General features: G+C 40.7%; 1 protein-coding gene across 1 annotated transcript in view; it reads right to left on the minus strand.

The window, feature by feature from the left end:
* Nucleotides 1-7,095: 7,095 nt before the first annotated feature.
* The window catches only part of SYN2 (synapsin II), a 221,835-nt gene continuing 213,369 nt past the window's right edge, over nt 7,096-15,561 (minus strand). The window contains exons 12-13 of the mRNA XM_056851437.1: nt 12,274-12,511; nt 7,096-7,353 (exon numbers count right to left, since the gene is read on the minus strand). Of these exons, the coding sequence (XP_056707415.1) occupies nt 7,218-7,353; nt 12,274-12,511 (374 nt within the window). The 3' untranslated portion in view covers nt 7,096-7,217. The remainder of the gene's footprint in view (nt 7,354-12,273; nt 12,512-15,561) is intronic.

Genomic DNA, 15,561 nt, shown 5'->3' on the forward strand with positions numbered 1-15,561 from the left:
CCATATCTCGGGACCCCCTGACCCAATGTTTACAAAACTTGGGGGGGTCTCTTAAGAAGGCTCGTCTGAAGCTATGCTGAATGTTTGGGGCTGCACCCCCAAAAATGCACCCCCTGCAGCCACGGAAAGAGAAAAGGGGGCGCCCATATTTCTGCCTCCACTGAACCCATCTTTACAAAACTTGGGGGGTTTCTTAAGAAGGCTCGTCTGAAGCTATGCTGAAAGTTTGGGGGCTGCACCCCCCAAAAAGTGCCCCCTGCAGCCACGGAAATGGAAAAGGGGGGAGGGAAAAGGGGTGGAGCCCATATCTCGGGACCCCCTGAACCAATGTTTACAAAACTTGGGGGGTCTCTTAAGAAGGCTTGTCTGAAGCTCCGCTGAAAGCTTGGGGTCTCTACCCCCAAAAATGCGCCCCCTGCAGCCACGGAAAGGAGCAAATGTGTACAAGCACCCCCCATGGGATTTCTCTCTCTCTCTCTCTCTCCCCAGCCCGGCCGCGCAGCAGCTGATTCCTCCAGTACTCAATCCTGACTGATTGGCCAGAAGAAGACCCAGCTTGGCCACCGATTGGCCGGGGGAGGAGAATGCTGCTTACTGACGGTTATGCTGCTTACTGACGCCCCAAATTTCCCAAATTTATTCGTGAACTCCCGAACTCGCTGAATTCGGCTCCCCCGGTTTCCTGCCATTTTTGAGTTTGGTTTGTCCCGAACTAAAAACCGCCGAATCAGGGGAAATTCGGCTGTTTTTCAGTTCGGGCCGAACCAAATCGACAGCCCTAGCAGCAAAGTCCTTTTCCTTTGAGGACATGAGAAACTCCAATTCTGTTTCTTTGCAGTTTTTATTGCTGTTTATGAATGTAGTCTCATACTCACATACAAATGGAAAAAGAACTGTCTTCCTGAATTTCAGGCCTGCTTCCAGATAGCAAGTAGCATAGAGGTACGCATGAAAGTTAGAGTGGTGGTTAACGCTTATGGCAAGTCATTTGTGTTCAGGGACTCACCTCACAGATCTGCTGCCTCCTTGATGCCTTCCTACGTGCAGGTGATGTGGAGAAGACACCTAGGCAGCAGTCAGTCCATGTGTAGTGCGATGCCACTTGTTAATAGCTGATGGTGTGTATGGAGAGGCAGCTAATTTGGTTTTGCACAGACTTCACACCACTTGTTATTCATGCGAAGTGGCCCTCAAGCCCAAATTAGATGTAATGCCTAGTCAAAATCTTAATGTTTTGCTCTCAAGGGGAACCGTCTTTGAGGACTCTGTTTCTATGTTACTAGTTGTGAGTAGAAAGAAAGACAAACTAATGTTATCTGATCGAATAATACACAACTCTCCTGAGGTGCTATAAAGTCTATTACTTCAATTTTAGAACAAGAATCAATATATGTGTGGATTCCCTCATGACAAGTCTTCAGTAGGTGAACTTTTTATCAGAAGAACTTTTTTTTAATCAGGAGGAAAAAATTAATTCTGCTTTGCCTTCTTTGTTTTGAGCAGCATCAACAGAGGCAGTTTGCACAGAGAGCTGATTCTCTGTGTAGCTGTTGTTGCAGCTGTGAATGTGAGACATTTACAGTAGCGATGGAGCATCTACATATAAGTTTCTCTCCTCACCTTCCTCATCTCTGCCCTCAATGGTTGTCATTCCCCCCCTGGCCACTGGAGAGCTTTCTTCAGGCTTAAAAAACCCAGTGGCAATAGCTATAGTGTTTTAACATTATAACCATATATCACAACAATGTACTAGTTCCCAACTTTCTTTCTTTCTTTCTTTCTTTTTTTAAAAAAGACCAACTTGGGAAAGATTTCAGCAAAGCAGGAAAACATGGAAACAGGACTAGGATAGCATCATGTGAGTGCTTCCGAAAACAGTGCTGCTGCCGAAAGGAAGCCCAGATGGAGCCAAACCTCTGTGTGGAAATGGAGCACCACCCAGTCTGAATTATTGTAATATGCTGTATGGGGGTCTCCCTTTGAAGACTGCCTGTCCACTTCAACTGCTCCAAAACTCACTGCCAAGATTCTAATGGATACCTGCTACAGAGACTGTCGGTGCTATTGAAAGAAGAGTTAACACCCTTATAATTAAGTCAATGGTCTACAAAAGGTGGATTGCACTGTGTATTACACAAGTTCTGTCCCAATTGGGTTAGTTGCCAATTTGTTTTGGGGTCCAATTCATAGTGCTGGTTTTGACCTTTAAAGCCCTGCTTGGTTTAGGATGGAGTACCCTGAAGGTTGTCTTAACCCATATGAATCTGCCTGAGCTCTGAGATCGGGTTTGGGCATCCAGTCAGCGTTAACAGAAATTTGATGGGCATGCAAGATGGGACTTTTTCAGCCATGGACCCCAGACTTCAGAATTCCCTACTTTTGAGATTGTTGCAAGTTGCTGTCCTAGATTTGTTGATTTGTATTTTGTTGATTTGTATTTTCTAAATTTATACTACAATTTTATTACATTTCTTGTTTTTATGTTGTGAGTCTAATTAAAAAGTAAGACTATAAATCCCCTGCATGAATTAATGATGAAAGTTTGGTGATTACATTTGTAATGTTGAACGTTATCCTATAAATGTAACTTTTTGTGACGTTCATTTGCTCTGAGGGATTTTTAAATTTTAAAAAATAATATAAATATATACAAGTCACTACAGTTCCTTTTGCTACAAAAAATAATGGTTATAAACCACCATTAGGGTAGAACAGTGACACAAGTGCATTACAGTGGTAGACAGTAACAATTCAAAAATTCATCAGCCTGCTTTGGTTTTGATACTCAATCAACATCTTTCTTAGGTATAGCTTACTTTGGCATTTTGAGTCCTTAACTGAGGACCTTGCAGTGGGCTTGTTTGTTTTATGTGGTTTCTGAATAGAATCTGGTATCAGGATTTTAAAAAATAAAGCCATGTTTCTGGTCCTCATGGATCTGGAGTTGTATTTGAAAAATGTGTTGGTAGTAGCAAAGTGATCAGCAACGTAGAGTTGGTGGCCTCCCTACCAACTTGTCCTGATAATATCTTTCTCCCTAGACATTATTCAGTTACTCAGATTTCTCCTGCCATCTAAGTCTGATCAGTGCAAAGCATGGGAACGGAATGACTGTATCTATGTAAAAATAAGAATGTATGCCAACATTCCTTTATTTCAGTGCTGGTTGGATTGTTATTTTGGTGGGGTGAGAGAAGATTGCTGGTTTATCACAATCTATGTGATGACCACCCGAAAAGCAACTAATCTGACCTGAATATGCCAAACTACTTTTAACCATTTTGCTCAAATAGTATGTCAGAACTCATAAACCTAAGTAGTGCTAAGAGATTGTTACCATGTTACCATTCTCTTGCCTGCCCAGTGGCTACTTCCTTAGCCGCCTATTAAAATGTTGCAGAAGAACCTCATTCTAATATGAATGTCTTGGGATGTGGTAACACTAAGCTTTAGCTAGAATTCATAGATTTCGTTGTAGATTTATGAGAAAATTTACCTTAGGAGGCCAATAAAGTTGAAGATACTAAACTGTTATAGACTTATAAATAACTGAACTTTATATGACACAAAACTGAAGTAACTACTGCATTGTAAAGATTATATGTATGTGGTCCTTCTTTTTCCAAGTAGTCTGAAAAAAAGTAAATGCAAGCTTTTCTTTGTGTTTCACAAAGCTGAATATTGTCAGAACAGCCAGTTCAATCCTAACATGCATTCTTTCTCTAAATTTTAGATTTCTTTAAGCCTTCATATTTCTTTCAAAGAAGAGGTTCTTTCTCTGTGTTTAGATCTTAATACCACAGCATGTGAAATCCAAATTAATTAACATCCCAACGTTTTCTAGGCAGACTTTGTTTACGGGGTGGTTTGCCACTGCCTTCCCCAGTCATCTTCCCTTTACCCCCAGCAAGCTGGGTACTCATTTTACCGACCTCAGAAGGATGGAAGGCTGAGTCAATCTGGAGCTGGCTACCTGAAACCAACTTCCGTCGGGATCGAACTCAGGTCGTGAGCAGAGTTTGGACTGCAGTACTGCAGTTTACCACTCTGCGCCACAGGGCTCTTGCAGGTGCATATGTAGGGACATCATAATTTCCTACAATAAAATTATATCTATGCAGAAAATTTGTAATTTGCAAATTCTCCATCACTGGAAGGGCACTCTGTGCACGCTTAGAGAAACTCTTTTCCATCCAGGAAGCAAGACTGTTCCAGTAAATGCATGGCATAAAAAACTTAAGGCGGTGACCCCCTCCCTGTAACGTGGCAGTGAATCAGATTCATTGATGGTTGTGGCTGCGAATGTAATATAGGGGATGTATTCTGTATCTGGAGGTGGGGTGTTTGTATGATTGTGGCTATGCACTAGGACATGTAGATTCTATTCAACATTTCCAATAAATTGTAGTGAAGGTGGAATTACACTCTCTCAGAAAAGTTGCGAATGTGGTCTGGAGTATTACCCATAAGAAGGAGCTAGGAGCGAGGATGCATTGAAGACTTGTTTCAGAGAATCTGGACTGAGACTGAATACAAATGATAATTTGTGTACTTAACCTCCAAATTACAAGGGAATTGTTATAAAATGTCCTAGTTTCTGAATCATGTTATATAAACTCATCACAGCTTGGATGTACTGGTTATGATTGTGCTACAGATACTGGTAGTCCAACAAAGACTGGATTTCATCCTTAAAAAAAATTCAACTGTTTGTTTTTCAGACACCTATACTATGGTCAATTTGTACCCTATTGTTCTTCATTACATTTGATTTTAGTATATTCTATCTTAGTAGGGAATGCTGGTATGGGAATTTGGGAATCCTGAAAATTTTGGGGTCCAAGATACCCAAATTTGAATTTTCCTGAATTTTCTTTGCACACACCTACACTTAACTATGGTTCCTGAAATCTTACACTGCCTAGCTTCCTAGAAGAAATCTGTGTTGTTTTTGTGTTTGGTTACAGCTAGTAGTCATGTTTTTTCTTGATTCTACTGGTTTCTCGAACAATGGCATTTCTTTCTTCCAATAGGATCCTTGCAAGGGAGGAGCACAGAGCACTTCCATCCAACCACCTTTGAAGACATGCCACAGAGAGCTGCAGTTCACTTTCCATTCCTCCTTTGGGGAGGAGCCCTTTTGTTCTGTGGTTGAGCAAACAGAGAGCTCGGTCAGGAGTTTCGAAAAGGAATGACAAGAATGCCCGCTGGGAACAATGGGGAGATGCTAGAATGCCCCTTGGTTATAATGGGAGCCAGAAATGCCAATTGGGCTTCACCCAAATAAAGTTGCAATGAAAATGTGAAGCAGATGTAGAGAGACCTGCCCTGGGCCTGGAATAACAGCTCCTAGAGTGGAATGACAGCGTCTGAGGATAGCAGAAATGCTCTTGTCATTCCAGTCCAAAAACACTTCTGCTTCTCCCAGAGACCATCATTCAACTCAGGAGGCTGTCATTCCTGTTACACTGCATTTTATCTAGGCCCAGGGAGCTGGGAACCTTTATGCTGGAGAAGAGATGCTTACAAGGTGATATGATTGCCACCTTACAATACCTAAAGGGATGCCATGTGGAGCATGGAGTGGATATGTTTTGGGTTGTGTTGGATGACAGGATTCAGATTAATGGATAAAAACTACAGCAAAGGAGGTTTCATCTAAATTTGAGGAAGAACGTCCTGACAGTGAGGTGTGTTTGACACTGGAACAACCTTTCTCATTAGGTAGTGGATTCTTTGTTGTTGAAGTATTAATTGGATACCCACTTTTCGGAGATAGTTGAAATTCCTGCATTGCCTGGAGGTTGGACTAGATGACCCTGGACTAGATTACCCTGGACTGGTGGTCCCTTCCAACTCTGACATTAAATAAATAATGAACAAAATGTAGGTAAGTATTGCTTGATATTTTGAATGCCTTTTACAATTATCCCAAACCTAGGGATGGTTTGCATGGTCATTTTTATTATTTCCCTGCAGACCTTGTGATTAAATGTACACCACCAGCCATATGTTGTAATCTACCAGGTGGTTTGACAGTTTAGCAGACAGAAAAAAAGTTTATCAAGCTCTTAGTGGCCACCATACATGGCTGATGGGATGCATTTTACTTGATGGGTTACCATCAGTTGTGTCATCATTCATTGTGCAAATTGACTGCATCATCTGATGGGACAGTAGAATCCATAGGTGTGGATCTGCCAGATTGTTTCCATAGCTGAAAGGATTTCTATGCATAGAGTGTGACTTTCTCATCTCCCCCTCGCACTGCAGCCCAAAATATCCAGGGGATGCCTAGGAACATTTCAGAGTGAATTTTGTGCTGTATTCGGCATTTTATCTATTCCAAGAGAGAAGCATTTAAGGCTTTTCATCCAGATTTGGCGCAGGTACCTCTCTCTATTTGGATAAGTATGGCTGTTTCTCAGTCGGAAAAGCAAAATCTCGTGGGCTGTCAGATAAAGCAACACCACTGTGCATTGCAGTCCTGCAGAAGATTGCTTGCTGCCAGGCAAATGGCTTTGCGTTTATTTGAAGGTTACATGGAACTGTGGGTAACATGAGGTCATGCATGGTGCAATACAAATCAAAGCTCACTGTTAACAGGTTGCAAAAAATTGTAAAACAAAAGTGTGAAGATACAGTAGTCTCGACACATAGCTGTATAACATTGGTTTGTCCTAGAGTTTGTTCCTAACAGCAATGAGAACACCACATTCTACCAATGGAAAACTTGCCAAAGGAAGAAGGTGAAAGAGGGTAGACAGAAAAACACCACTGTGACGGTGCATCATAAAGACCTGGGCCAAGAATGAAAGCTATAAACAAACAAACATGCAGGTGAACACTGAAAAAGTGTAGCAAGGGGCAATTTGCAACATAATGATGCGATATAATGATATCACAAAAGAAAATCCAATGTGATGACCTAGTGCATTTAATGGTAAGGCCACAATATCACAGTTAATGAGGACTTTCAAGCATTCTGCTGTATAGATTTTCCTCTTGGCTTTTTTAGAAGTGGATTATTATTTTCAAATGCAGGATACCTGAAGTGTGTTTCATTACAGTCTCTTTTTAAAGAGTTTAACATATTGCTTAATACAACAGTTGGAACAGCAAAGAAAGATCATTCACAAGGAAATTATGTTTGCAAAATTATGTTCACGGTAGACTTTCTAATGCATTACAGACACGCAAAATCAAACTCTACATGGCTAATCAGAAAAGAGGCTGGCAAAGGATTTTCTCAAGTTTCGGATTGTTTCTGCTTTTGCTTCATCTTCATTCACAGATGATCGAAAGAAGGATGACTCTGTGAAGCTGAAGGCATTCGTCAGGGACTGTGATTTGCTGCAAGACAAAAAGAAACCCCACAAGGATGTTGACATATTTGTAGAAATATATACATATTATAGGCAAAGCAAGCCATCCTTCAGAAATTGATTTACAATTTCATATAATGGGAGCAGGAAATAAAGACTCCTCTCCCTGATCAGAGGGTCAGCGTGTTTTGCTCCATTGTTGATGATCTGTTTGTGGTTGAGAACATTCAGTCAAAGGTGATTGCACTGACCATCAGTCCAGAAGTATATGCATGGTGCTGGAATATGATGCACATAGAGTACAATGAATTACAAGAGAGAGGCATCACAGAAATTCACAAAAACTGTGTTGTGCATGAGAGTATATATATAGAAAGAGTCCCACCTTAAAAGTGCTATCCTGGGAACATTAAAAGTTCCTAAGACCTATTGAAGTACACAGGACTTGTCACCTTATCCTAACCAAGTTTACTTGGAAGGGAGTGCAATTCATACATAATATATAAGAAAGTAGGATTGCAACCTTAAGAACAATTAAGCACTTAACTCATGCTAGTTTCCCAGGAATGTTCAGCACAGTTCTATGAACAAATACTCAGAAGGAAGTCCCACTGAGATTACCTTCATAAACTGTGCTTATGGTTCAGCCTTATGGTTCATACCTGTTTTCTGTGGACTGCCCTCAATTATTTGTTGAATGCAGAGATTCCAGAAAGCAACCCAAAACAAATTCATTCAATTAGCTCTCTAATACTTAAGATCATTTCATCAAATAGTATTTCTTAAGTCAGCAGAACCAGGTTGAACTTAAGCAGTTGGGCTGCAGATCATAGTAAAATAGGTGAATCTTATTTGTTCTATAAAATCTGAGGCTGGTTGTCCCATTATATAGTTTGCTCTTCTGGTACCACACCTCAGGGTGAAGTGACAATTTATATCTAGTGTGCTTTCCACTGGCACTTTTTGTTGAAAAGCAGAGCACAGAGGACTGTGTATGTTTTAATCTTTCACTTCCATTGTACTTATGTTTGATATTCCCAGAAAGGAGGGGGTGGAAGGGCAAAGCAGCACTTGATCAGCAACCCAAAAATAAGAGGCCTAATTAAATATTTATTCATGGGCTAATCACTTGCACGCACATGTTAAGCAAGAGCATGTGGGTGAGAATGCCAAGCATGTACATGCTGACACACAGAGTACAGTTAATCCCATTGGCAATTTGGAGTTTCTTCTTTTGGAAATTGGAATAAGGCTGTGACATGATCCAGGCTGTGAGCCCTTCAGGAAGGTTTCATGCTATGCATCTAGTATGATATATATCTGGTTTTCAGTTTTTTTAAAAATTTACCTAAAGATCTGCCATGGTGGGAAATAAATGGCTGGGATGGAATCAGGCCTGACTGATCACGTTCAACGCAATGGGTAGGTAATGTGCCATCCTAAAAGAGGTGTGTGTGTGTGTGTGTGTTAAGTGCTGTCAAGTCGCTTTCGACTCATGGCGACCCTATGAATGAAAGTCCTCCAAAATGTCCTATCTTTGACAGCCTTGTCAAATCTTGCAAACTGAAGGATGTGGCTTCCTTTATTGAGTCAATCCATCTCTTGTTGGGTCTTCCTCTTTTCCTGCTGCCCTCAACTTTTCCTAGCATGACTGTCTTTTCCAGTGACTCGTCTCATGATGTGACCAAAATACAATAGCCTCAGTTTAGTCATTTTAGCTTCTAGGGTCAGTTCAGGCTTGATTTGATCTATAACCCACTGATTTGTTTTTTTGGCAGTCCACAGAATCTGTAACACTCTCCTCCAACACCACATTTCAAAGGAATCTATTTTCTTCCTATCAGCTTTCTTCACTGTCCAGCTTTTACACCCATACATAGTAATAGGGAATACGATGACATGAATTAATCTAGTCTTGGTGGCCAGTGACACATCCTTACACTTCAAAATCTTTTCTAGCTCCTTCATGGCTGCCCTTCCCAGTCTCAATCTCCTTCTGATTTCTTGGCTGCAGTCTCCCTTTGGGTTGATGGTGGAGCCAAGGAATAGAAAGTCTTGAACAATTTCAATTTCCTCATTGTCAACCTTAAAGTTGTGTAATTCTCCTGTAGTCATTACTTTTGTTTTCTTGATGTTTAGCTGTAGTCCTGCTTTGGCACTTTCTCTTTTAACTCTTTCTTAAAAGAGTTACACCCTTTTAAATCCATGGGCTTAGAAAGGTGTAACTCTTCTTAGGATAGTGCTTTTACATTGCCATCCTGTGCGGAGTTACTCCAGTCTAAGCCCATCAAAGTCAGTGGACTTAAACTAGAGTAATTCTGCACAGGGATTTCTGCACAGGGATCACACCGTTACTGTATTACTCTGAAGAAATACAGCTTTGAATCCAGAAATTGAAGTTTATTTTATTTGTTTATTTATTCTGGCAGCATATATGCTGCCTCCCTCTCCAGAGATCTGCTTGAGGCAGCTCATAAAATAAAATCAGTAAAACAATTTAAAATTAATAACAAACAACCATAAAAGCAATAAAACCCAACCAGGGCCTAAAAACAACATGAAATAATTCCAGTAGTACCTTAAAAAACAACAAAGTTTCCTAGAGTATAAGCTTGGAAAATTTTGTTGGTCTTTAAGGTGCTACTGGATTTGTATGTCGTTCTACCATTACAGACTAACTACCCACCTGATACTATCAAGATAAAATGAACTTAGCCATGGGGTTGTTCATCTTTGGAACAGATGGTGCCGCGGAGGGAGGGCATAGTCTTGGCTGTGAAAAGCAAGGGAAGAGAGGAGGAGAGGGAGGAATGCTGCCAACTGCACAGCAGGATATACAAATTTACTGAGCTGCTTTTAAAGTAGATGTCCCACAATATGTTGGGTATAGTAATTGTCAGTTAACTGGCTATTCTATTGAATGCTGTCACCACACAGATGCAAACCTGCTTGCAGCATTTCTGGCGAGCAAGTCTTTGAGGCAATCAAAAGAGGCTTGACTCAAAGATGGCATTTTGTGTTTCAGTGTTGATGATAGTTTTTTTATAATTTCTTAGCATACTTGGATAGGATATCATGTGGGAGAGCACACACCAAGCTGTGGCATTATGCTGGCATTTCTAGGGACACCTCAGGCCAGATACACTAGGCTGGTGGTTTAGGAATGGAGGTAAGAATATAGTCTCTCTTTCTCTCTCTCCTTCAACTCTTCCTTCCCCCCAATTCTGTAATTTTCCTATAAGTATTCCCAAAATTATTTCCTTTCCACATATCTGAAGAAGTGAGCTCTGATTCACGAAAGCTCTTCCTGAAATAAATGTTAGTCTTTAAGGTGCTGTGGGACTTTTAAACTTTGACTCCTTGTGTTTGCTATTAAGGGATTTGTGATCTCAGAATGGACTGTGCTTTATTGGTAACTACATGTGCTGTGCATGCAGAAAATCCAAGATTCGGTCATTGGTATCTGCAGTTAAAAGATCCCTGGTAAGAGGTGTTGGGAAAGACCTTTCTCTGCCTGAGAACCCAGAAAGCCACCATCAGGCAAAGCAGACAATGCTGTTATAGATGGACCAATGGTAGCTTTCTATGTTCATATGAAATGCTGGGGTATACATCAAATAAATAATTAATAAATACTGAAATACCACTGGACTATCCAGCATTACTGTCTTGCTTGTCGACATTTGCATCTTGGATGCAGTGACTTGTCTAACAGAAATTACTTAAGAACATAAGAAAAGCCCTGCTGCATCAGACCAAGGCCCATCAAGTCCAGCAGTCTGTTCACATAGGGACCAACCAGGTGCCTCTAGGAAGCCCCAAACAAGACGACTGCAGCACCACCATCCTGCCCGTGTTCCACCACACCCAAAATAATAGGCATGCTCCTCTGATCCTGGAGAGAGAAATACTTATCTGTATTTCTTGAAAACAGATACCTGGCTTGAGGTGGCAGTGTGAAGTTGTGACGGGGCCACAAAACATAATGGGAATAGAGGCGTAAAAAGCAATGAAGCCTGCTGGATGTCAACTATTCATATAAATAAGACTGCATGTAGTCTTTACCTATCTGTGTCCTGTTTACAGTCCAGACATGGGCAGATTCTTTCTAAGAACTAAATTTCTAAGCTGCACAAGATTTTAGCCTTCATAGTTAAGGCATAGACATTGAAATGTGTGAATATGATCAAAAGCTCAAAAGCCAGAGCTTGGAGTGGACTGGAATGGCTTTTTGCGCCTCCAGATTTTTTTTTTTTTTTTAGCCCTAGATTTCATAGTTTATCCTCCTCTGTTTGTGTTCATCAGACAACTAAAGCATGCTTCAAAATTCCATAAAAATCCAAGGCTGCAGCTAGAATAAAGTATCATTTATTCTTAGAATAAAAAATAGGTTCAATTAATGCTTGATTTGGATTTATTGCACACAGCCTTAGGTGTGGCATGTCTTACATGTTCAGTGAAAGCAGACATCCATGCCATATGTCGCTTAGAATGAAGCATTTTGGACACCCCCATCCCTTACAAAATCACACACACACACACACACACACTTCCCTGCATTGCTGTATTTAAAAATCTGTTGTTGTCTAAATACTTGGAGGTTAAAAGTTTAACTTGATAAGGGTTCCTCCCACCCTCAGCAATTTTGTATCCTCCATTCAACCAAAAATGAGTCAGTGAAGGGAGAGAAACAAGATGATGACACATTGTCGAATTAGGCCTGATTTGAGCAGAAAATCTGCATGTATTGCATGAAATGTTGCTTTAACAGCACTAACTGCATGTGTACCTTTTCTGTTTTACATCAAGCTAACAAAAAAAAAACTTGTAAAGGTTTTCAAAGGGAGCGAAAACATCCTGTTTTTTCTGCTGTAGGCCTGTCACACCTGAATGTCTGTAAGAAAAGCAAATTATTCCAGAAGGAAACAAGAGAAAACAAAGGTCTTACTTCAGTTGTGGGTGTGACTGCGGAGGCTTCTGTGACGGGGTTGGTGAAGGTTCTGCCTGTGCTTCCGCTGGTAGCCCAGCTCTTGAAGGACCTTGGGCCTGGGCACGTGGTTGCTGAGTTGCAGGGCCTGGTGGACGTGGCGGCATGGAACTCGAGGGCTTTGCTGACTGCCCCGGAGGGAACACGCGCGGTGGTTCCTGGCTTTGTGATTGCATTCCTTGGGGTTGCACTGGGCCCCCTAGGTTCAGTACAAGAAAAACTTCATAATGTATCAGTAATTTTGTACTAGTTCTTATATCCAACACTTAAAAAAATATAACTCTGGAACCCGTAATAAGTTCTAGTTAGGATGGCTAGTCATGTTTTTGTCATCATCAACACCCACAGTTCTGTATAACTTGAAAGCTTGTGAATTCTCACACTGGTACTGTGGTGGTCTAAAGAAAGGCATCACCGCAACAGCTAGATCTCTATGTCTAGGGACTAATAGGGCAATAACTATCTAGAGCAAGCTACATCAGTCACAGCATTTCTCCATTCCACTTGAATATTCTTGATGGGCAAGAAGCATTCCCAAATTGCTCCATCATACATGGAAGGCAAATAGAGTTATTTTTATGAGGAAAGAAGAAGAAGAAACTGGTTATGATGGCATTATATATAGTAATATAAACGAAGGCCACAGTTGCACATTAAATCAGCAGTCCAAGCTAGTTCCTAAAGTAGGTTTGGTTTGGGTTGTTTTAACCTGTCATCTGGAAACAAGTCCCCCTGCAGTGGCTATGAGCCCCAATGAAGAACATGAAGAATAGGAAGCATAGGACACTTCAGCAGGAGCCACTGTGCAGTTATCAAAAAAACAAACAAACCCCAGACACCTTGTAGTAACAGCCCAGAGCAGCCCCATATTCCTAAACAGAATTACACCCTTCTGTTGGACTGAATTGGTTTAGAAGGTATAACTCTGTCTAGGATTGGACAGTAGAAAACTTTAATGAACTCAGGATGTTTGAAAGTTTCTCAGCTATATCTCATTGGTTCAGGTCTGCTGTTTTGACAAAGCAATCATTGCATTAGAATAAGGGTCCTGTATTTAATATCAACCTTTGTGGTAGCTCAGTTATGCTGTACAATTTGGAAAGGAGCCAGTTTATTTTCAATGGAATCTATAGGATATGACATAGTTGAATTTGAGTGGATTTATAGCTTGTTATCTGTGGCTTCACAGCTTGTTGGCATTCATTATGCCAACAAATACATGCTTAGGCTAAGCTGGGTCCATGATTGTACCTCAGTACAGAATTATATTAGCACTGCGGTGCTATTGTGAAATTCCTTGGCCAGGATTCCCCCCTCCAAATCAGGAAACTGGTTCGGCCCAAGGGGGCTTTAGACTACTTTCCCCCTTGAACATCGGCTTCTCCACATGACATCCTTCTTTTGAAACTGAGGATAGTTTCAAAGCAGTTTCTGAGATTGCACGGTCAAAAATTCCACCAGGCTAATGCTTAGCTATTTGAATTTCATGTGTCACCTGCGAGGACTTCCCCATTCATTTCAGTGGAAGGGGCAGTTTTTTTCATGTACTGGTGGAGGGAGGAGTGGAGAACTGCACCCTGCACTGAAGGAACAGAGGTTTGAATCAGAAATGGGGACAATGAACTTTGCTGATATTGAGGCTAATGTGGACTGAGAAGATCAAATGCAAGATCCTTCCCTTCCCATGAACCCATGCCTTCTGATTCTCCTCATAGATGGAAGGGAAATGGTAGCTTTGGTCAAATTACATAGGTTTGTTTGACTATTTTTTAAGTTGTGAAATCAGTCCAGCTGTTCATCAGTTTTTAAGAAAGACGCTGTACCATTAGTCTGTTGGATTTGTGGTTTTCTCACAAATGAAAATGAACTCAGAAAGAACTAATTAAGCACAAGCACTGTGCTTTATCCAGCACCAAGGGTCCATGTGTAGTTTTCACTGGGAAGACTATGATGAATTGACAATTTCTGCAAAATCTTCATGTCGAATGGCTAAAACAACTCCTCCAAAAGAAGGCTCAGAGACTGGATCTCTTGGTTGATTTTTTTTTTAATCAAACAGTATTGTAGAACTGAGCCTGAGGCAAAACTCCTGATTTGCTTTAAAATGTGAGAACTTTAAAATACATGGCAAGGAAATACTAATATTTAAAGGAAATTTCTGCTGGGTTCCCTTATTTTCTCATTCAGGGCGCATAAATTTGGGAAATCCATCTAGCTGTTCAAATCACATTCTTATGGGATAGCAAATAGGTTTCTGGCTAATTTTCCACATGCTGTTCCTGGCAACATATCTGTGTAGTTCTAAGAATAGCATATATTTTAAGAATAGTCATTTACAACAATGAGTTTTCCTAAAATAAGCCTAGAATCAGGAGGTTCTGTTTTAAATAGATTGAGGGACAATGCCTTTTAATTTGGATGGCTTTATAGAGGAAGGTGTTACTTTAGTAGGTCAGTTTTGCATTTTAAGATCACATTCTTTGGTTTCTTTTTCTTCACTGAGTTTGAAAGTTTTCCCCCCAATAGGAGGGTTGTATTCCAGAAACTATACACTGAAGACAGATGTAACTTTTTTTTATTGCACATTAAGCTGTACAAGATATTTCACAAAATATATACTGCAGTCACACTCCAGCATTTGCTCACTTTCTTGCAGCTGGTTTGGTACAAAAAAGGCAACAATAATTAAATAAAAGTTTTACAAAAAAATAAAGAAATAAACAAAACCGAAACGAACACCAACCACCCTGAACATCAATTTTATACTGTAAAATATCTGTTCCCTATTCCCCACAATATTGCACCTAAGCATGCTAGCATGCAGAGACATTTTGGCTTGCTTCTTATCTGTGGTATGCAGTAACAGGTGTGTGCCCTTCTAAGACCTTTTGCAACATACTGAAGTCCTGCCAGGATTCAGGTCTTTTTCTCTGCAGTCTGCACATGCACACACACGCACACACACACACACACACACAACTAATAAACAATGCAAAAAGCACCTGTAAATACTCACACTACTACATGCAAAAGAATGCTCATGGCTTGATATTAATGGCATTCAGTCAGCAGGTACCTTTCTTCACCCTGGTCGGGATGCTCTTTTGTTCACTTAGTGACTGAAGTTAAGGAGGGGTGAACCTGATGCCGAAGGGGATATACAAACTCTACACAACCAAAATCACCAGTGTAATTATCAGTAGCTTACTGACCAGACACAGTGACCAATGAAGCGAAAAGGCTCTTATT

The sequence above is a fragment of the Euleptes europaea genome, chromosome 1 (assembly GCF_029931775.1).
Source record: "Euleptes europaea isolate rEulEur1 chromosome 1, rEulEur1.hap1, whole genome shotgun sequence".
Taxonomy (NCBI): Eukaryota; Metazoa; Chordata; class Lepidosauria; order Squamata; family Sphaerodactylidae; genus Euleptes; species Euleptes europaea.